Raw genomic sequence first — 21,633 nt, 5'->3', positions numbered from 1 at the left:
ATCTAAATGCAATTTGTAATTTCATATTTTGTACTACTACTGGTTGGATAAACTACATTTTACAAAAAACTAACAATTATTTGGTAAATACGTTTTTTCTAAGCGGTATTTTGTGGTGTGCCTTTCCTGCATTGTTTACCCACCTCTTAAATATATGAGCTGGGCGCTATGGCCAACCAATAATAATCAGGATTAGTTTTACCAAATAACTCAACGACGATTTTGCTGCAGAAAAAACTGAGGAAAATAGCATGAACAGATGTAATTCAAACACATCTTCATTGGCCATGCAGTGCTTCCCAGTTGAATGAATTCACTGATGTGCACACGTCAGTGGAATTGGGTGCTGCAGAAGTACACAAAGCAATTCAACCATATAATGATGGTGCTCTCTGACAAAGAATAGGATATCGATTACCAAATTAGACATATTGACAAATGCAATGTAGTTGAGTTCAACAACTGAAATAGCCCATGCAAGAGTCTACACAGCAACATGCAAATGAGGTCACTGGAGCTAAACAATTATTTTTTCTTTTGCATTTTTTGTATTTTATATTTTATATTTTTTCAGTATCTTGTGTTGAAACGAGATGCACAGGGCATGTGGAGTGACACAATCAACTCTCCATAAATCCTTGGTGAATGCAAAACAGGATGACCTTTTTAAACAGTAAAAAAAAACGACTTAAGCAACCAATGAGTTCAGGTCGACGAACCAGCCTTTCCAGAGCGAGATTATCTGCTGTCGAGCATCTTTGTATTATGACACACACACAACCAAAAATACACACACACACACACACACACACACACACACACACACACACACACACACACACACACACACACACACACACACACACACACACACGATCACACAAACACACACACACTAGACACCATAAAATTTAAAATACAGTTCAGCTTTGTAGGCTGCATAGACGGCTGTCTCCTAAAGTGACTGATATAACACTGCAGGCTGGGTGAGTAATTCGCCATGGTCATCCAGCTACGATATACAAGTCAGACAAGAAAGCGGAAGGAGAAGAAATAAAATTAACCCCAGGCCAAAACACTCATGCATTGCTCACTTTATTTAAGGGACGAACAGCGTCGACGGTCCGTTATTGTGGAGCAGCTGTTAGCAAATAAGCAACACCGTTCTGTAACCAGAGAGTGTAGGTCACGGGTTACCTTTTACTGGAGTTTCAACACGTATACCAGGGACTCATCGATCAGAAAAATCCCCGTTCCACGGCATATCGCTAGACTAACACAAACACAGAATGTTACCTCTATTACGTTACCAACTTGATCAACAATATCTATGTGGGAGGTCAATGTAAAAGTTACATGAGAAGTTTTCTGAAGACCACATAGACCTAAATCTTAATGAGCTATTTTTGCACTGTGTAAGTGGAAGTCTGAATAGTCATCGGGCCAGTTGACTCTGGCCGGGGGAACTCCAGCTTTGCATTTCCCATCAATGAAGCAACAGAATTTCAATGGAACTAAGTTGAGAGACCACCCACACGGATGGCCAACATTTTTTAATATACGGTCCCTGAAGGAGACACATGTCATTAGTCCCAAATCAGCCACACATGTTGAACATCAAGCCATGCCAAGACGCGGAACCGGGGAAGAGTTGAAAGAGTTAACGTCCATCCTAACGCACAGGATGCAAACTGTACACCTGCTGTAGAAGAAGCCAAGACAAACCAAATGTCTGACCGACAGGGCCAAACTACGGCAACCCTTGCTGACGGCCGGATCAATGTGCTTTGGCCAATGGGGAGGATAGAAGTAACCAATCAGGGTGCTGCCAGAGATTCTGTCTGAAGATACTAAAGTCTAAAGTCTAAGGCCCTTTAATCTATACTTGATTAGCTTGCTAGGGTAGATATGCCATTTCTGAAGTCATATAATAAACAAATGCCCATATTATTCAGGAACAATACACCAATTCAAGCAAATTTTTACCTAACTGATATAGACTCCTCTCAGTGCAATACTTGTGTTAGAATGCCACGCTAAAGCCAGTACAGGCCTGCACAAATTTGACTGGATTTTGTAAATAGGCATAGCTTTTCGTCATTGAGATGAGGCAATCAGTCTTAAGGCAAGAGACAGAGGGCTTAAGTTCTCTTAGTCAAACATTAACTTTAGGAGCAGGGCCTATGTGCTTCTTGAAAACCGAAGTATTTTCGCTTGAAGAAGGCAAACTCTGTTAACTTTGACTCATAACAAAAAGTGTGGCTGATGAAAGGCAATTCCCCCCCACCCCGTTTTCGTCCCCATTGAATAGTCTGAGGGGGAAGGCAGCCATAACTCAATTGCCGGGCCTCCGACCCAAGCAGTACCTTCCCAGAAATGGAACAGGACTGACCTCACTTTTAAGAAATGCCTTGCAGAAACAAAAGCCAGTATTCAGAACCATTTTTTCCACCTTGCCTCGCAGTGGATCACACAGCAGAGCAGAAAACATTGACATTTTTTTTGTGGAGAATAAATTAAAAAAGAGAGAGAGAAGTGGGAGAGGAGAGGCGGTGTGTTTGTTTGTGTGTGTGTGTGTGTGTGTGTGTGTGTGTGTGTGTGTGTGTGTGTGTGTGTGTGTGTGTGTGTGTGTGTGTGTGTGTGTGTGTGTGTGTGTGTGTGTGTGTGTGTGTGTGGGGGGGGGGGGGGGGGGGTTGTGAGTGAGTGGGTGTGGGGGGTGAATGGGTTCGGGTCATCCATCTATATTTTTCGCTTTTTCACATCCTCTCTCCTTTTCTTCTTATTTTTCTTCTCTCTCTCGCTGAGGTTGGCCTATTAAAGTGCAAGGTGATAAGAGGGCCGAACTCAGAGACCCCAGCCTCAGACTTCAAGAAGGGCTCATATTGCAGTACTCTGTCTGCTGTAATGGCACTGGCATGCTTTTGTCTACTCTGAAGTGGGCGGGGCTTCAAACACAGAAACTACACAGTTTTACAGGGTCTCATTGTAGGTTTGAAAGAATACAAGAAACAGGCTCATGACCCACAGCCTTTATCCATACGCGGGTTGAGGGCCATCGACTGGGGTTTGCCTACTACTTCCTCTCGATTGGACGCACAAAATCTTCGTTTATAAAATCGAATCTGAGTTCTGCCGAGACCAGAACTCAGATTAAAGTGCCCTTCTCTGTACTTTCAGGTTTGAAAGGACAATGACACATTGAACAGAGACGCAATGGGCAACCGTACGGCCAGCAAAGTGTTACGGTTTTATGATTCAAATTTTTCCACATTTGTGTGTTTTGTGTGTCATTTTTTGCAGATGTACACATTGTTCAGGTTCTATAACCAAATTTAAAATACAGGAGGTAAAAGACATGCAATTGATGTTGATTGTTAGGCCTCCATGTAGATGAGACAACTCGAAGAACAATGGGCCACTATGTTATTTTACACTGAGTTTGTTTTGGCTTTTTGCCTTGCCTGTATCAGCAAGTCTGTGTGTGTGTGTGTGTGTGTGTGTGTGTGTGTGTGTGTGTGTGTGTGTGTGTGTGTGTGTGTGTGTGTGTGTGTGTGTGTGTGTGTGTGTGTGTGTGTGTGTGTGTGCGCCTGTGTCTTCTAACTATAGACAATAATCCTTTTAAATTACTGGCCAATAATATGGTTAACATTATTTAGGCATATAAGGCTAATCTGAACTCATTATGTGTACTAAAATAGAATTAGTACTGTTATAAGAAATTTAAATGAAAGACTTCTGACAGAATATTGGGTCAGTATCATCCTATTACTTTCCATAGTCTAACACATAACACATACTCTAATTATGTATATATATTTTTAATAAAAATACATGATATTAACACACACACACACACACACCTTGCCGCAAGTTCCCTCCCTGCAGGTCATTTAATGAGCCCTCTGTAATAATTACACCATATATTCACCGAGACTATTCAGTGAGTAACCATAGCAGCATAAAGATCTGAAACTGATATTCAACAGCTTTCTCCAAATCGCCCCAACAACTTTACAACGCTGCTGTGTTTCGGATCAAATATGACTCAAGCAATAACAGAAGTGTTACTACATACTTCATTAACAGTTTCATTTATTAATATTGGATTTCGAAAGCTACTAAAAAGCGCAGGGGATAGAATATGGAAAGACACGTATTGGCTTAGAGGGCATAGGGCAAAACCAAATTTGGACGATAGAGAACTCCCTTGGAATGCCCTCTATGTAGTGACCACAGCCTTTAACGTTTGGTCTCAATGGTGCCTTTGTGCAGCCAAGCCCAGATGGCGATCCAGGAAACATCAGCCCTGGCTCTACAGTCCCAAATCTTCATAAAAAAGAAAGTCTGCGCACAGGCCACCTTTTTTTATTTTTGGTTTTATATTGGGAGTGTAGCATTTGACTGCACGATAGCTGGACATATATATCTATATATCTATATATTACTTTTTACGGTCGTGCAAGGTTGACGGTTTAAAATGGACCACGGAGTAGTTGACCTTTTTACACTCGGGTGCACAGGGTTGCAATATGAAGACCCACGAAAAAAAAAGTCCAGGCCAAACATATAAAACCTGTGTCAATAGTTAGAAAGAGGACTTTTCGAAAGTCTAAAAGATGTTTTTTCGATAACCCCGGGTCTTATACGTATCATCTCTCCGTGTAAAGCTGAGGCTGCCTACTAATAAGGAGGGAAAAAAAGGATAGGAAAGGCGCAGAAGTGTTCCCATAATGCGCAGAGCGCTCCGTATCAGATTACAATAACATACTTGGAGCCAGCGAGCCCCCGCCTCCCCCGCCCTCTTGTGAGCATCGCGTGAGAGCGCAGCCGACTCTCCAACTTGATTGTGATTAATGCAAGAGTACTATTTCCATGCCAGACCAAAACTATACACGAAGAGAAATTCTTAAGGTAACCCGAGAAAAACCGAGGGGCCAGAAACGGTCTGCTCGGGCGCTCAGGAAACTCCTCGAGAGAAAGACAAGAGGCTTTTGACTCAAGCACTGGAAAATAGAGAAAGGTCTTTTACCAAACCAATTTTGTAAATACTTTGAGTTTGTAAAGACGTGTACAAGCTTAGTATGGCTGAAAGCATGTGGCCATAGAAAGCACATTATTTTCGTTTTGTTGCGTTTACTTTTTTTTCTAATCACAGCCCACAGCCCTGCGTTCTGAATAATAATATACTTTCATAATTGTATTTAGCATATGTATAATCTTAGCATAGAGGATTGCAATGCACTTGTTTTCGCACGATCCATTGTGTTATTCACTAATATTACCACTATAAACTAGATATAGGCTATTGTTGGATATTCATAACATGGTAATGACTATAACATACAAAGCTGTGTAACACGTTGCGATTATGGAACCGAGCAACAACCGTAAACACATTAAACTACACAAACTGCAACTCATCATATCGACTCCAAAGTTTTTGTCCAACACCATGTTGGTCAAATCGATGAAGAATTTAAGCAAAACTTACGGTTTTTGAACGGGCTTCTTCCGCTTCTTCATAGCGTAAGTCCCAGCGTTACCCAACATGGTTTCACTCGGCTTATTGTTCAATGACAAGAAAGTAAAATCCAGTCTGTAATAGAGGGGCTTAATCCATGTGATCACAGTAGCCTACACAGCCATAATTTAAAGATCCCTCGAAAGGCAAAGTTAATTATGCCAGTACACAATCCGTAAGGCATTGACAGTTCCCCAGCAGTCACAATTGACCTTGATCAATGTGCGGGTGAAACTCGTGGGATGGAAGGAAGTTTTGGAGAGTTTTTCCTTCAATAGAGCTGCACAGCGTGATTACCGATGGGTATCTTGCGCAAAGTTTTCTCCCTTTTGTAATCAGCCTGTGTCCAGCCCCGGTATAAACAACACTGCCTCGTTATTCAGAGTCACTTTTTGGTTTGGATGTAAAGTGATCGCTTTTCGGAACTGGCTTCGCGGCGGAGCAGGTAAAGTTGGCCTATCGTTTTTTGGCATGGGGCGTTTTCAGGAAATCATATGTACAGTCAGAGCGTTTGTTAAGGTGGACTGAGCGGTTGTGTTCAGAGCTGTATTATACGACAGGGACACACTTTGTTATTGTTATTTTAATATTAACGTGTTCTAACTTTACTTTTTTAATACAATATGTAGTTTAGATATAACCTAATGCTTAGGTTATATATAAACTATATATAAGCATTAATGAATGCTGCTTGCAATAATTAAAGTCTGTATATTGTAATTTGTGAAGCCCTTATGCTTTAATAAAACTACATAAATACCAATATCATGTCTTTTTTTGGCATCCTTACGTCCCTTACACACGCGCGCACGCGCACGCACGCAAACACACACACACACACACACACACACACACACACACACACACACACACACACACACACACACACACACACACATAAAGCATCATGCATATGCCACATTAACCATTCTAAATAATACAAATATGGACCTTAATCCAAACTATATAAGAAAAATGTAAACTTCAAAGAGAGTAAATATTTTAAATAGAACAACATTTTTTATACATTAAAACTCAAAGACCTTTTGTTTCAAATTGGTATTATTATTCAAATTAACTTCTTATTTATCTTTGGTGCATATCGTCAGATTTGGTGTTTCAATGTCATATTCAATCTCGACTGATTGTTGGCGCCTCTTGCGGTTGCCATGTGCAGCTCAGTCACTATAGCCGCTTAAAAGACTTTTCGAAAATACCTCATAATAATCCTTCGATATACAGGCATACATATAAGTAATTTAGAGACACCAATCCCTTAACTGTGAAAGTATTTGAATCTTTTTGGTAATGTAATGCTGATCTTTATTTTCTCACCTTATTGCAACACACCTACCTGACAGCAAAAGAGGTGTTGCGCACAGTTGCCATGGAGACCATTCAGTCTCCTGACCTCTGATCTGTGTAAACATCAATCTTTGTCTTGAACACACTGCACTTCCTTATAACAATTGTCTATGTCCCCATTCAGGGTTGAAGTATGCCAGAAATTCTAATGATGTTTACTTGTCTGATACTTCTCTGTACATCAGCAATTGCGCAAGGCACCAATCTTGCAGGTATCTTTTTTTTCTTTTTTCTTTTTTATACATGTAGGCTATTTCAATTTTTGTTTACCAAAGAGTGAGTTCTATGTTATCGATGCAAAGTTGCAATGCAAGGTTTTTGTGTCAATATGCAAGAGTGAACTTTTCTTTTGTTCGTGGCTTTTACTTTTAGAATGTTTGGATAGTTGCTCAACATTCTCCCATTCTAGAAAGCTGCACCCTACCCAATGCCTGAAGGCCTTCACACAAACCACTTCAATAATAATACAAAATAGAAATCACATTGAGAAATAAAGATGCCATTATCATTGTATTTCCTCCCTCCATCTGAATGCATGGGCATTTGCTTCACATTGAGGGCATTTGGCAGACACGCATCTATTCATAAACATATATACTGTGTGACAGAGTCAACCATGCAAGTATTACACACACATATATATAGAGGAGTTGGGAATCAAACTAGCAACCTTCCGGTTGTCAGTTAAAACTAGGAGGTTAGGATGAGAGAGGTAGGTGTGAATGAGAGAGAGAAAGAGTGTGAGAGGGAGAAAGAGTGAGAGAGAGAGAGAGAGAGAGAGAGAGAGAGAGAGAGAGAGAGAGAGAGAGAGAGAGAGAGAGAGAGAGAGAGAGAGAGAGAGAGAGAGAGAGAGAGAGAGAGACGGAGAGAGAGAGAGAGAGAGAGGGAGAGAGAGAGAGAGAGCATGTATTTTTATGCACACAGTCTGTGTGTCTTTTGTGTATGTGTGTGTTCTTCATGCAAGCAGACATGTCACAGTTTGTGCATCTTGTGCAGAGCTGCAGAGGTCTTTCAACACTTCCCTTTTAGCACAACTCATCATGCCAGGAAGTTGCCTATCTCCACCCTTTATTTTGTCCCTGAAGGCATGTGTTTTCTTTTTCTTCTTCTATATATATCCAAGCCATACTAGGCCCCATATACAGCCCCTCCATATGGAGCAGGACAACAGAGCTGCCAAAGAATCATCCAGACAGTTCAGGAGGTTTGAAGGGGTGGAGGAAGTGGGTGGTGTTGGTGGGTGGTGTTGGTGGCGGTGGAGGGGGGGGGGGGGTCAGAACAGGGCAGTCGGGGCTCCATCGGCCGCAGAATTTGACGTGTGGTCGCTTGGTGAGCTCCATGCAGCTGTTCCCATGGGTTTAATTCATTACTCCTGTTTGTTTGCATGGCCACAGTGCATTCTTGTGTGACAGCCACCGGTGCAGAGCCATCAACACTATGGCTCAATTCTTGATTTCCAGATCAAGCCCAGCGTTTATTTGGTCTGGCGGCTGCGTTTTCAGTTGAGCTGACAGGCCGTACCTCACAACTTTTTATTGTTCTGCTAGCGATATGGCCCTGCTCCTCAGTTTGCCCAGCATTCAACCTTTTTTGTGTGTAAGTGTGCTACATTTGCAAGCATTGTTTGCAAACTTTGTGTAGATCTCTTTTTCAAAGCCCACCACTGGTTAATTAACAGCTAAGTAGCACTTATATCTAACCCCAAATAATACAATTGTAGCTTTGTGGAAAGAACTGATTTACTTGAGCAATATTTTTTCTTGTTTAGTATTTTTTTATAATGTGGATGCGACTGTGGATGCAAGAGTAGATTATCAGCATCTGTCTGTCTCAGGTGATGTTTCACCAGTCTGTCAAACTCAACTCGGTGTCCTTTTAAAAACAGGCCCAGTGTTGAAGGCTGCTGTCCTCTGGGAAGGCCATAGCGTGTGAACGCTAGACGGGCATTCACTGTTTAACACACATGGATTTAGCTGAACCCCCAATATACACTCCACCGCGGGCCTATTACAATTAACATGGGGGCGTATAAATGGTCCTGGGAGTGTCAGGATATCTGTTCATTTGCGCTGGCGCAGTGGGAGAGTTAAACTGGTATTATTAGCAAGCTGCAGGGATTGGCTCTGTGTGCGTTCTGCCGGGATACAGAAACCACATCGGTGGCCAGCAGACAAATGCTTGTAATTGCTGCCCCATGTCTGATGTTTTCCTGTGCTCTTGTCTGTAGACAAGGCCCTTCCTCTTTCAACGGACAGTAATCAGAAGTGTTCAGCACCACCTGTGGCTGGCTTGACTGTGGCATCACAACCACAAACAAATCAACAAAAGAAAACAAACCCTCGTACCACCAGGCTAACAATTAGCAGAGGTAAACAAACACACAAATAATTTAACTAACTAACTAACTAGCCTCATAGCGCAAGTCAGTGATTCGGATTAAAAAAGGTCCAAATAGTTAATAATAAATAACAGACAAGACAATTATCTTTCACAGCTACCATTGAATGCCAATTTGATGGGCTCATCAACCATTCTTCTTGCATCTTTGCTGTAGGATCGACATGAAACGCAAATCGCATAATGACCATAATAATTCTAAACGTCATAAAATCCAGTCTGCAGAATTTTCTTTCAAAGGTGTGTGGAGTGAGCAATACAAAAAAATAATGTTGCCATGGATTTCCAGCTGTTTTGATTAAAAACAATGCAGGCAAATTGCCTCCTCATTGGCACTCTGTGCTGCAGAAATTGAAATAAAACCTGCCATAAAACCAAGGGGAGTTTGGCAGGGACAGAGGATTGCCAAATCCCTCAGATGGCCTCACAAGGGTAATTCAGCCTTGAGACACATGAATGTTGAGTATTGTTGTTTTACTGCTCTGTACATTATTCACACATTTCTTGGGATCCTTCTTTGTGTGTGTGGCTGTGTTTATGTGTTGGGTCAGGCAGTGTAATAATAGTTCTTTCAACTAGGACAGTTTTTATGCGTTTGTGAATTATTGTTTTTGTGTGTGCGTATTCATTTATGTTGGTCCATTTTTATTAAAAATGAAACAAATTGTGCTTGGGAATATTATACTGTTCCTCTGTTTAGACTAGGCACATTCAGGGAGAGAATTAATTAATGAGTGGATGCAGTGGTTGCAGGAATATAAATCTGCTAACACGCATTTCTCCTTAACAACACAGCCAATAATATGCCAAATATAGCCCATGCCAAAGTGTCATTACAAGAAGTTACACCACTGGGCTGGCAGAAAGTTGCATACACTGGCCTATATGAAATATGATGTGGTGCAACTGACGCTTTACTGTGTTTACATACATGGTTTCCTAGGCTACAGAGGAAACAGCCGGTCAGTCCAGACATTATGTGGCAGGTTGGCAGAATAAAACCCTATAAAAACAGCTGTTCTGGTTAGCAAGTGTCAGTTATTTTTAATATTTACCATATATTTCAAATAAGCATATCTTATATTATCCATTCCCATACAGGGCAGGACTGTCTTTCCTCTGACCCATGTATGAAGATACATCAACAATGCACTTTTATTGTAACTTTCAGGCTGTGGACAACGAAAGGAAATATGCGAATTAACTCTATGATCATTGTCGCCATCTACTGGTTACATGACAATAAGCAATAGTTCAGTCCAACTACTAAATAAAGATCTTATTGAGAAAGCATTTAGATAAATTATTGTTGATTTGTGGGAGAAAAGTGATATTCATAATTACTACGATAATACTGAGCCAAAGCGCTGCATTTACATTCTAGTATTTGTGTATTTAATTTGTATTTATGTATTATTATCCAAGTTTCAGGGAAACGACTAAAATAATATCAAGACTTATCACTCCAACATATGTGGAAAACAAAAATACGTAAAATTTGCGGTAAAATATTGCCTGGCTCTTAAAAGATGTTAAAAGCCAGGCAGTCATCTCGGACAAATGTGTGACGTCTAATGTAGAGGACGGGTGCGTAAAGGCCACCTCTGACGTCTTGAGCCTGCGCCTTTTAGGGGACATCTCTTCGGTCGGGCTGTCAGTTTTAGAAGAATAGTAAACATGGCCCTTAGGGTTATCCGGCTGGCAATTCCGTCCGGATCAGCGTTCTTCAATGCTGGGATAACGGCACAGACGGTAGGGAGAGAATATTGCGAATTTGTTGATTCATTTTGAGCATGCAAAGAATGTCAAATGTACAAGGACAGGCTAACGTCCCTTAGCATCACACCGGTGCAGCAGCCGCAGAGGTTGCTGGCTCTAAAGTCAAACTTCACTAGACGGACACCTTTACATTTAGTCTGACAGCTCTATAAATGAAACATGCATACATATGGGAGGAAAGCGCTATATTATTTTTGTTGTTAATGTCATTTGTTGTGTGTTTACTGTACACTAATGTTTTTATGTTTATTCTTAAGGCCGGTATCCACACGAGTGCAGTACGAAACCTTCGTTATGGCTGGTGGACCTATGTACTGGGCGAGAGGACAACTCCAAGGTTTAAAGAGTTCAGCAAAATCATCTCCGTGGATGGAAATTTGGCCTCTGGGAAAGGGGCACTCGCGCAAAAACTGGCTGATAAACTAGGTAATCAATGGACTACCATGGCATAGTAACACTTAGTAACATATTGTCCTTAAGCTGTACATTAATAATATCAGAAATATATCAACACACGTCATGTATAGCTTATAATCATCTAGATAACAAATTGATCTGGTCCTACTGGGTAATAACAAAAACGCTAGTATACTATACTTTAGCACTGTAATCCTCTTGCATTACTAAGGAGCATGAATTGGTAAACAAGCAATACATTAATAGCAGCACCTTAATTTGTATTTGTTTCACAACAGTTTAGCTTTTTTTTAATTTGTTGCTTTTGATTGTTTGGAGATGTAAATGTATTTGATTCATCGAGTCTTCTCCATGTATGGTATCTTTCTTTCAATAGGTATGCTTTACATGCCAGAGGCAGACACTTTCTACATGGACAAGATGACTGGGGAGAAAGAGCCATTGCCCGAAGCATACAATGGGATGTGTAACCTGGAGAAGTTCTACACAGACCCCAAGTGTGGGGATGGAAACTCCTACAGGCTACAGCTGTGGATGTACACCATGAGGCTGCTGCAGTACTCCGACGCCATTGAGCACCTGCTCACCACTGGTACCCACTGATTCACTTTTATACGAAATGTCTGAAATTAAAGCTGACAGGTGCTGTATGTAAGATTTAAGATCTACTATTTGAATGTGATTTGTGAAAAATGGTATAACCATTGGTCAGATATTAATGGATTGAATGCTTTGTAAATACATTCAATTATTTTGTACAGCTGCAACAAAAGTTTTGACCAATTAGGGTATCACACACAACAATCCATCTTGCCTGTCAATCACAGGTGCTGTGTTTGAACACCATGCCAGCTGGGCCACGTTCATGCATGCATCACATAGTTGAACAGCCAGTTGAACAGTTAGTTTGGACAGAACTCTTGCATTCTGGCAAGGGGGGTGGGACATCGTATCATGACAACTTTAAGTTTCAAAAGCTTGCTAATTTCTACCATTTCTTATCTGTTTTTACAACTATTGAATCTTACTACAGCAACTTTATATTTGTTTGTTTCTCTGTACATGTAAAAAGGTATGTGATACAACTACTTGGAAAATGTTTTTTTGAGATGTTTAATTTGTAAATTAAAAGTATTTTATTAAAGCTACTAAAAAGGTGGGTTGGAACAATCATAGAAATTGGTCCAATGCTTAATAAAAGCATCACAAAATAAGTCGGAACAAGAGGGGGTTATAATAATGATGATGATAATAATAAAAAATGTTTTATGTATATTACAATTTTAACCCAATGTGATGTGTACTCTAGGTCAAGGTGTGATTCTGGAGCGCTCCCCTTTCAGTGACATGGTGTTCATGGAGGCTATGTACAAACAAGGCTACATCAGGAAACAATGTGAGTAATTATATGAAAACCTCTGTTCAATAAAATCCTCATATGTATTAATCTCAATCCTCCCCCCCAATGTATTGCCAAAACCAGCTACTGGCATTACTTTTGTAGTATTGATTTTGTAGTGTTACTCCAATTAAACCATTTAGCAAAGGTTTTACATCTACAAAAGAGTAGTTGTATGTTTTGGTGCTATGATAACTCTACTTCCTATTTTGGTTGGGCAGAATATGTCCATGCTAAGCCAAAGTAACCTATTTTAGAAATATCCATTTGTATTATAAATTGGCTATTCTCTGCAGCCCAACCGTGCAGAAGCTTACTCCCTGTTGCTGACCAATTATGTTGGTTTTAAATTTTTTGGGCAAAAACCTTTAATAGAATCTTCTCACCATATCAATCTGGATTGCAGGTGTGGACCACTACAACGAGATCAAAGGCATTAGCATTTGCGAGTTCCTGCCGCCCCATATTGTGATCTATGTGGACCAGGCAGCCGAGGAAGTGCAGAAGAAGCTGAAACAAAGTAGCCAGGTATAAAATACCCTGCAGCCTGCCATGAACCCACCCATGACTTTATTTTAAATTGTGATGTTCCCATATCTGAGTTGGTACATTTTTAGGCTTGTACAATACAGAGTCTATTGGGCCAGGCCCTGAGTATCTGAATAACCCTCCGGTACGACACTGTTCGCAAATTGAAATTATCATCTAAAGGTATGGTGTATTATAAGACTGATTGCTTAATCTTATATTTTAATAATGAAATCTTATTTAAAATGCTGCTCAAACCCGCCTCTCCATCAAAGGAGTAAAGTGGTAATAGTTTGTTTCATATTGGATAGTCAAAGTATGTAAATTGTTCTTCACCCTCCCCTGTTTTCAAAACGAAAAATCGAATGTTTTCATACATGATGAGGTTAATATTTGCTAAGTCTTGCAATTTGAAAACTATTTATAATACAGAGATTAGAATACAAGGTGAGCTATCGGACATGGTGCATAGAAAATTAAATGGCATCAGACTGGTCAGTGGTGTGTCGGCATTGTGTGAGGCAGATGCCACGACACACATAATGAAGTGTTTACAAGTAAAATGCACCATTCAAATGTCTGGATTTATTCAGATGCCTTATTGTATATATATGATGATCCCTTTTGTTACTAAAATCAATACAAGTTACATTCAAAGTGAATTGAATTTGCTCTACACCATATATATTTGAAAGTCCGCTCCCAATAACATTGGAATCAAATCATTCCTTTCGCTCTTTGTCGGACTTCCGCTTTGTATGTCCCAACAGGAGTCTGGAATTTAGGGACTGAAGTTTAAATTGGCTCTTTTTGTCACCTCATTCTTCACAACATGTCACAAAAGAAAGTTGCAGAAACATTTTAAGAACCGCAAGAAAATGTGATTATTTTATCATTGCAGACTCTTTTTAAAATTCAATTCAATTTTATTGTATAGCCTTAATCACCATTACAGTCTCAGGCCAAATATTTGTGACACCCCCCTTTACCCATGCCCCCACACGGGCAAGAAAAAACTCCCTTGAATCAGCAAGGAAGAAATCTTGAGAAGAACGCAGTGTAGGGGATCCCTTCTTCCAGGGATGGTCAGGAGTGCAATGGGTGCCACAATTGACATACAGGTAAATACATGCACATCATATTAAAATGGTGATGGGTTCTGGCCGGTTATCCATGAGGAGAGTCCAGGCATCCAGTCCAGCACCCGCAGCACGCTACAACAGACAGAATAGTGAATTAGAACGGAAAAGTGCATAGTGGGAATGTATCATGTAATAAGAAAAGCACAAAATGACCAAAATGAGGCTTTTTATGTTTTTTTTTAATCACTAACACACTTTTAATCTGCCTTTTCATTGTTATATCTTTCTTCATGAAATCCATGTTATTTAATTTAAAAATCCTCTAACCTACATATAAACAGAACTCTGCTCTTCTGAAACGGTGGACTGTTGAAAGTTGTGTACTCATCCATTGTCTTGGCAGGCTTGTTGAATAGCAATTTAGCCTGAGACTGTGTTGTTCACCTTCCAATGATGTTTAATGTGATTTGAATTGGCTAATTTGTCAGTAGAATGGATCTCGGAGAGCCAATAAGACATTTTTATCAACGCAGCTACATCACCTAAATGCATACTCGGTTAATGAATTTGCTGCCGCTGTAACAAACGCGTGAAAAACAATCCTATCTACTATCCACCTAATCTTCAGTTTTTATTTGATACTGCAGGAAAATCTCACTGTTATTCAGGCCTCCATGTTTACTTTTTCCCCCCTGCGAGCACTGCGATGATCCTAAGTTAACATTTTAGGGGCACAGTCGACACAAGTAAGGAAGACATAGACGCAGATTAAAATTACACGGATTCATACGTTTATTTCACTCTTACATAAAGAACAGCTATATTTGGCTGCTGCCATTTCTATTTATGTGATAATTAACAATATATGTTATCACAATTAAAGCATGACTCTGTACCAGTGCCCGTCCTCATTCTCAAACCCATTTTTAGCAGATCCGCAAATCATTACAATAGGTATTGCAGAAGCTTTTGTAGCCACTACCAATGCAATAGCGACGTAGGGCTTCACCTCACTGCTCGACGTGAACTGTCAGGTTTCAGACCATTATCTTGTTATTCTTTTGCACGCAATCACAAGCAGTTATGTCGCAAATCTTGGTAGATGAACACAGTAAATGGGACAAAACTGGTTAATCAACAAGACTACTTGGAATACGTGATGGGGGATGTTGAAAGATATCTCCTTGTGAAAGCCGGTAACGTGTTCTATTTAATTCTACATTAGTACTTCCTGCTGCACATGTGCACTTTAAGGACAATTAAAAGTTGCTCAAGGGAATTATTATTTGTGTAAGCAAGCCAAATGTTTGCATTGCAGAGACCTGCTCTTGATTTAGTGATTTATATTTTCACTTCTTTCTCATGTGTCTAAATGTGGAATGTCACAACCATTTGTCCCAACATGTTTTTTGCAAACACAACCAGCAGTTTAGTTTTAGGGCAAACACCTGGATAATACGTTATAAATATTGATTTATTTTATTGGATGTTTATGTTTTGATCGGTTAAGTGATTACAATCTAATGCTTTGTCTCTTTTTGTATCTTCAGTCTCATCTGCAGAACGTGCCCCTGGCGTATCTCAAGGCAATTGAAGATTCGTACAAGAAGAACTTCCTGCCAAAGATTGGGTGAGTGGATGAATGAAAGAGATGCAAGTGCACTATCTTTTATTTATTTATTTATTTATTATTCAGATAAATAAATGGATGAATTCAACATAAACAAAAGCCAAAAGAGCGAATACGAAGAGGTTTCTTTTCACAGCAATGAAAAATAAATATAGTTTGGCACTAGCGTTTTTCTCTTAAAAAACAGTGCTCCCAAAAGCAGCGGGCACTCTCAATGTATCCTTATTCAATTCAACAGTGCACACAGTCCTTCAGAGGATACTTCAAACTCGGGCACACAAAGACTTGTCGCTTGGCACAAAGCTCTGCCTGGTTTTGAAGTGAGTACTTCAGCACTGCCAGGCTTGAGCCCCGGTGGGGCCAGCAGCTTCTCTGGTGAAACAATCTCTACGTGTTAGCTCACGTGTTTCCCCCCCCCCCTTCATATCCTCCTCAGTGCTCCAACTGGAAACAAATGACCTCCAGTGAGATGGGCTTTGATCGAAATGTTTTGCCACTGGAAAATATGGCCCCTTCTGCCTCCACACACTTTGCCCTCACCTCATCCACGTGTTTTTATTGTGATCGAAACCCCCGGGCTGAGGAGTGTCTGTGTACGGAATGCAGTGTTGATACAGGGGTCATCGTCTCGCCGCTCGTTTACGCACTGCCGAGAATGAGCGCAAATTATGTCAATCAGAGAGGGAGTGGGGGGGAGAGAGAGAGAGAGAGAGAGAGAGAGAGAGAGAGAGAGAGAGAGAGAGAGAGAGAGAGAGAGAGAGAGAGAGAGAGAGAGAGAGAGAGAGAGAGAGAGAGAGAGAGAGAGAGAGAGACAGAGAGAGAGAGACCAGGAGAGAGAGAGAGAGAGTAGGGCCAAGGAGAGAGAGAGAGAGAGAGAGTGTGCAGGGCCAAGGAGAGAGAGTGAGAGAGAGAGAGAGAGAGAGTAGGGCCAAGGAGAGAGAGAGAGAGTAGGGCCAAGGAGAGAGAGAGAGAGAGTGTGTGCAGGGCCAAGGAGAGAGGTGAGAGAGAGAGAGAGAGAGAGAGAGTGCAGGGCCAAGGAGAGAGTGAGAGAGAGAGAGAGAGAGAGAGTGCAGGGCCAAGGAGAGAGTGAGAGAGAGAGAGAGAGAGAGAGAGAGAGTAGGGCCAAGGAGAGAGAGAGAGAGTAGGGCCAAGGAGAGAGAGAGAGAGAGAGAGTGTGCAGGGCCAAGGAGAGAGGTGAGAGAGAGAGAGAGAGAGAGAGAGAGAGTGTGCAGGGCCAGAGAGAGAGAGAGAGAGAGAGAGAGAGAGAGAGAGAGAGAGAGAGAGAGAGAGAGAGAGAGAGAGTGTGCAGGGCCAAGGAGAGAGAGAGAGAGAGAGAGAGAGAGTGTGCAGGGCCAAGGAGAGAGAGAGAGAGAGAGAGAGAGTGTGCAGGGCCAAAGAGAGAGAGAGAGAGAGAGAGAGAGAGAGAGAGTGCAGGGCCAAGGAGAGAGAGAGAGAGAGAGTGCAGGCCAAGAGAGAGAGAGAGAGAGAGAGAGAGAGAGAGTGCAGGGCCAAAGAGAGAGAGAGAGAGAGAGAGAGAGAGAGAGTGCAGGGCCAAAGAGAGAGAGAGAGAGAGAGAGAGAGAGAGAGTGCAGGGCCAAAGAGAGAGAGAGAGAGGAGAGAGAGAGAGAGAGAGAGAGAGAGAGTGCAGGGCCAAGGAGAGAGAGAGAGTGCAGGGCCAGGAGAGAGAGAGAGAGAGAGAGAGAGAGAGAGAGGAGAGAGAGAAGGGCCAAGGAGAGAGAGAGAGAGAGAGCAGGGCCAAGGAGAGAGTGAGAGAGAGAGAGAGAGAGAGAGAGAGTGGCAGGGCAAAGAGAGAGAGGGAGAGAGAGAGAGTGCAGGGCCAAGGAGAGAGAGAGAGAGAGAGAGAGAGAGAGTGTGCAGGCCAAGGAGAGAGAGAGAGAGAGAGAGAGAGAGAGAGTGCAGGGCAAGGAGAGAGAGAGATGCGGGCCAAGGAGAGAGAGAGAGAGAGAGAGAGAGAGAGAGAGAGAGAGAGAGAGAGAGAGAGAGAGAGAGAGAGAGAGAGTGTGTGCAGGGGCAAGGAGCCAGAAGGAGATGCATGCCCGTGGCTCCTGTCTATGACGACAGCAAGTGTCACTGAAACAAAGGGTGTTTGTGTGAAGAGCCATCGGAAAATAACTCTGCAATTTAGTTTTACAAGAGTACAGTTCCACTTGTAACGAATGAGGTGTTTAAAGTGTGGCCCTTTTCTGTATTGACTGCAGGACCGAAATAGGAAGTGCATAGTGCAATTCTGGTCATATAGTTCCAAATTAATATTCAGGATGAACCTTATGCTGAATGTTTATCTATTTCCAGGTTTATTGCAGCGAAACCTCAGAAGTGCTTGCCTATGATACAGTTCAAGCCCAAATATTGAAAGGGTAAGTGACAAAAATAATGATGTGGAATCCATAACTATTTTCCCCATACCCTCAGTGTCCAGAGGAATTGTCTGCAAATTATTTGTAAAAAATATATATATATAAAAAAATACAACCATTATGCGAGCCATAGTATTACATTTCATTGAAATGTTGCACCTATAGGGCCAGTAACATTCACGGTTTCTCTGTAACATACTGCAGTCATCATTTCCTTCATACTTAATGTGTGCAAGCATCCTTGTGGTATTTGTATGTATAAGTGGATATACATATATTCACTTTTGGTATTTCTGTTGTTACCTTTCTGGCAGGTTGCAGAAGACGAAGAGTATTTGAAGTTTGAGAAGGGACCATGGTTGGATCAGGATGACATCAGCTACCACCACATGAGAATGCTGTAAGACCTCCAATCCTCACCACACACACTGGAAAGCAATGCAGCCAAAAAGTTTTGTGCTGAGCACTTTGGTACAAGTCCAGTCTGCCCTGCTCTGTCTATGTTCACTGCGATAAGGTTACAGGATCTATCGTTACTATGAAGTATTTATGGGAACAATTTGGTCGGGTTCTGACCGACGGGCACCACACAAGAGAATGGAGGTGGCCGGTTAATGAAAGGAGATAAAACCCTCAACATATTGGCTTGTTAAAACCCATTGCATATTCATGGGCACCAGGTTATCAAGTGACTGGAGAGAGAGAGAGAAAGCGTTGATGAATGCAGAAATAGGAAGTGTTCTAGTATACTGTGCATGAAACTGTGCTGATGGAGGGATGTCTTCGCCTTCCAGTGTGGAAGACAAACACAAGGTGGCCAACCTCACCTTCATCCCCAAGTTCCTGCCGGAAATCACCATTGGCGCCCACGAGTACGACGAAAGCTACTACAAGTTTAAATCGGTATGTATGGTGCATTGGGGGACGGGGGACGGGGACGGACAGATGGCACCTAGTCCACCGGGACTTGCCGACGGGTATTCTAAGCGGATCGTATCGCAGATTGCGAGTTACACGCCTGCCCCTACAGAGATGGTATCTCCAAAGTCCTAAGCCCTTTTCTATTGCTTTTTCTTCTCCGATAAATAAATTAGTTTGTTCCTTTATCTTCCTTTCTCCCCCCCCCCCCCCCTGTGAGCTCGGTTGTCGGTGATACGAGGGCATACTGCCTTCCACAGGGACGAAAGTCATTTTCCTGCTACCTTCAAACGGCGAAATCGGTTTCCGTGCTCACGAGACGGCAAATGCCACGCGAAGGAATATACCGCCAGGTTCCTGGGCATCATCAGTCTTGCAGGAAAACATTTGAGTGTGACCTTTTCTGTTTATTCAGTGAAACTTAGTTGTTTGCGCCCCACCCCCCCCCCCCCAAACACCACTGCACCCATTGCAACAAACATGGGGCTGTGTAACTGTGATGCAGGGGACTCTGACCTGACCTTTTCTGCACAGAAACGGCGGTGAGATTGCGTAACGGTTGCTTTGGGGGGACACATGACGTCAGAGGACATTTTGGATTTGGAAGTTCTCTGGGTACCGTTTTTGTATTGGTAGGCACCGTGCTGTCGGGTACAATACCAGGCGCAGAGGAAGCAGCTCATTCGCTTTTGATACCGAGATTGAATCCAATCACTTTTCAGTGACCACTGACAAGCCTTGGGTTGTTGTATTAAAAGCATTATGAATGCAGCTGTAATTCCCCCCACCCCGCCTCCCAGTCGACTGTCATTTTCATCGCTTGCCGGCTGCACCAACAAAGACTGAAGTCACTATGACATTTTAACGCACCTTTACTCGGGTGTGAATATTATTCCCTTGGCCTGTCAGGTAATACAAATATCACAGAATATACATTTGTACATGAAAGGTGAATCAGTGAAGTGATTTGAAAAGAAACCCCATGTTTCGTGTCGGAATTAATGTGATGACTGAAATGGTTGTGAGGTCATTACATTTCTTTGGAAGCGTTTCAGCATCTAAGACAAAAAGCCAACGTGGGCGGTTGGTATTTGGGCATATGGCCAAGCCACATCGTGAAACCAGGAATGAAGGTCATGTCTCAGCGAGAGTAGGCCGCGGTTATTGCCTCCTTTTTTTCTGGTTGTTATTTTAGTTGCTTCCCATTCAATGCGCCACGTTCCCAAACGGCAAGACTAATGTGCTGACAAAATGCATGTGACAGAGGGTGGCCCGGCTGTCTGTCACTCTGTCACTGATGTGCCTGCACATTAGCCCTAACTCATACAGCGCCGTTTGCCACCGGCATGCCATGTGATGGACTGCGACTGGATGTGCGCTCGGCCTGACGATTAGTCGGCGAGCCTTGTCATGGCCGCGGGAAAGACCCCAAGGATCGACATGCATCCTCCTTACCGGATACTTCTTCTGCAAAGGCTTCAGGGAACAGAGCCCTGATCTTTTTTTTCCCATCAGATAAGCACTCTTAAAGAAATATGTATAACATCCTGCGTAAGTGTTGTTTTGGATTCAAAGAGTGTCAATCAGAGAGCGCCATCGGCTCTGGGCCTCTGTTGCATGAGGGCCGATGGCGGTGACTAGTGAGGCCATGAGAGCGATGCCTTCCACTACTGTAAATGTATTCATTCATTCACGTCACACGTTTACTCGCACACCGGGTGAATGTTTTGTGCCTGCCCGGCCTGTCAAAACAACATCCTTGTCACCCCCATGACAAATGCCCCACTCCTTGTTGGTGGTAGCCAAATCTAAACCCTGCCGTGCTTCTTTTTCCTTTCACAGTCGCCGTGGCTTCCTCTGTTGTCATCCAAGGTCTGATTTTAGTCGACTACAGAGGATGAATAGATATTGTGCAGGGCCTCTCCTTGTAGAGCCAAAGGACAGGATAACGGAGCCTATTCTACGAAAAGGGAAACATGTTTTAATTAGGTTATTGTCCCCTGCGCGTGCAGGAGCATAACTTGAGAGTAATAGATAAGTGCACTCACTTTGGTATCCGGTACAGGTCCAAAGCCCCGAAAGAAAGTGGTGCTGCTGTGTGGCACCGACGCTGCCATTCAAATGCATCGGTGCCACCGAGGACGCTGTTTTAACCCTGCTTTCCTCGATACGGCTCATTTAATCGTGGGCAGGCAACCGCCTCGTTCCATTCACTTGAC

General features: G+C 42.3%; 2 protein-coding genes and 1 long non-coding RNA gene across 3 annotated transcripts in view; 1 reads left to right on the top strand and 2 right to left on the bottom strand.

Moving 5' to 3' along the window:
- Positions 1 to 5,957, bottom strand: part of ahr2 (aryl hydrocarbon receptor 2) — a 43,980-nt gene extending 38,023 nt beyond the window's left edge. Inside the window, exon 1 of the mRNA XM_060039335.1 lies at positions 5,492 to 5,957. Within this exon, the coding sequence (XP_059895318.1) occupies positions 5,492 to 5,550 (59 nt within the window). The 5' untranslated portion in view covers positions 5,551 to 5,957. The remainder of the gene's footprint in view (positions 1 to 5,491) is intronic.
- LOC132448222 (uncharacterized) lies at positions 2,554 to 4,689 on the bottom strand. Its single transcript, XR_009523334.1, has 2 exons — positions 3,741 to 4,689; positions 2,554 to 3,689 (listed from the first exon to the last, which is right to left on the bottom strand). It is a non-coding gene; the product is annotated as an uncharacterized LOC132448222 (long non-coding RNA).
- Positions 5,958 to 10,850: 4,893 nt separating the features above from the next.
- ndufa10 (NADH:ubiquinone oxidoreductase subunit A10) lies at positions 10,851 to 20,948 on the top strand. The gene is given in 9 exon segments (XM_060039336.1): positions 10,851 to 11,035; positions 11,320 to 11,488; positions 11,856 to 12,071; positions 12,789 to 12,875; positions 13,285 to 13,406; positions 16,039 to 16,118; positions 18,443 to 18,500; positions 18,811 to 18,896; positions 19,291 to 20,948. Coding segments are annotated over 9 exon segments (1,152 nt in total). The 5' UTR covers positions 10,851 to 10,960; the 3' UTR covers positions 19,550 to 20,948.
- The last annotated feature ends 685 nt before the right edge of the window (positions 20,949 to 21,633 follow it).

This window comes from Gadus macrocephalus, chromosome 20 (genome assembly GCF_031168955.1).
Source record: "Gadus macrocephalus chromosome 20, ASM3116895v1".
Lineage (NCBI taxonomy): Eukaryota > Metazoa > Chordata > Actinopteri > Gadiformes > Gadidae > Gadus > Gadus macrocephalus.
Note: the sequence above shows the minus strand (reverse complement) of the source record. Positions and strands in the feature narration are given on the sequence as shown.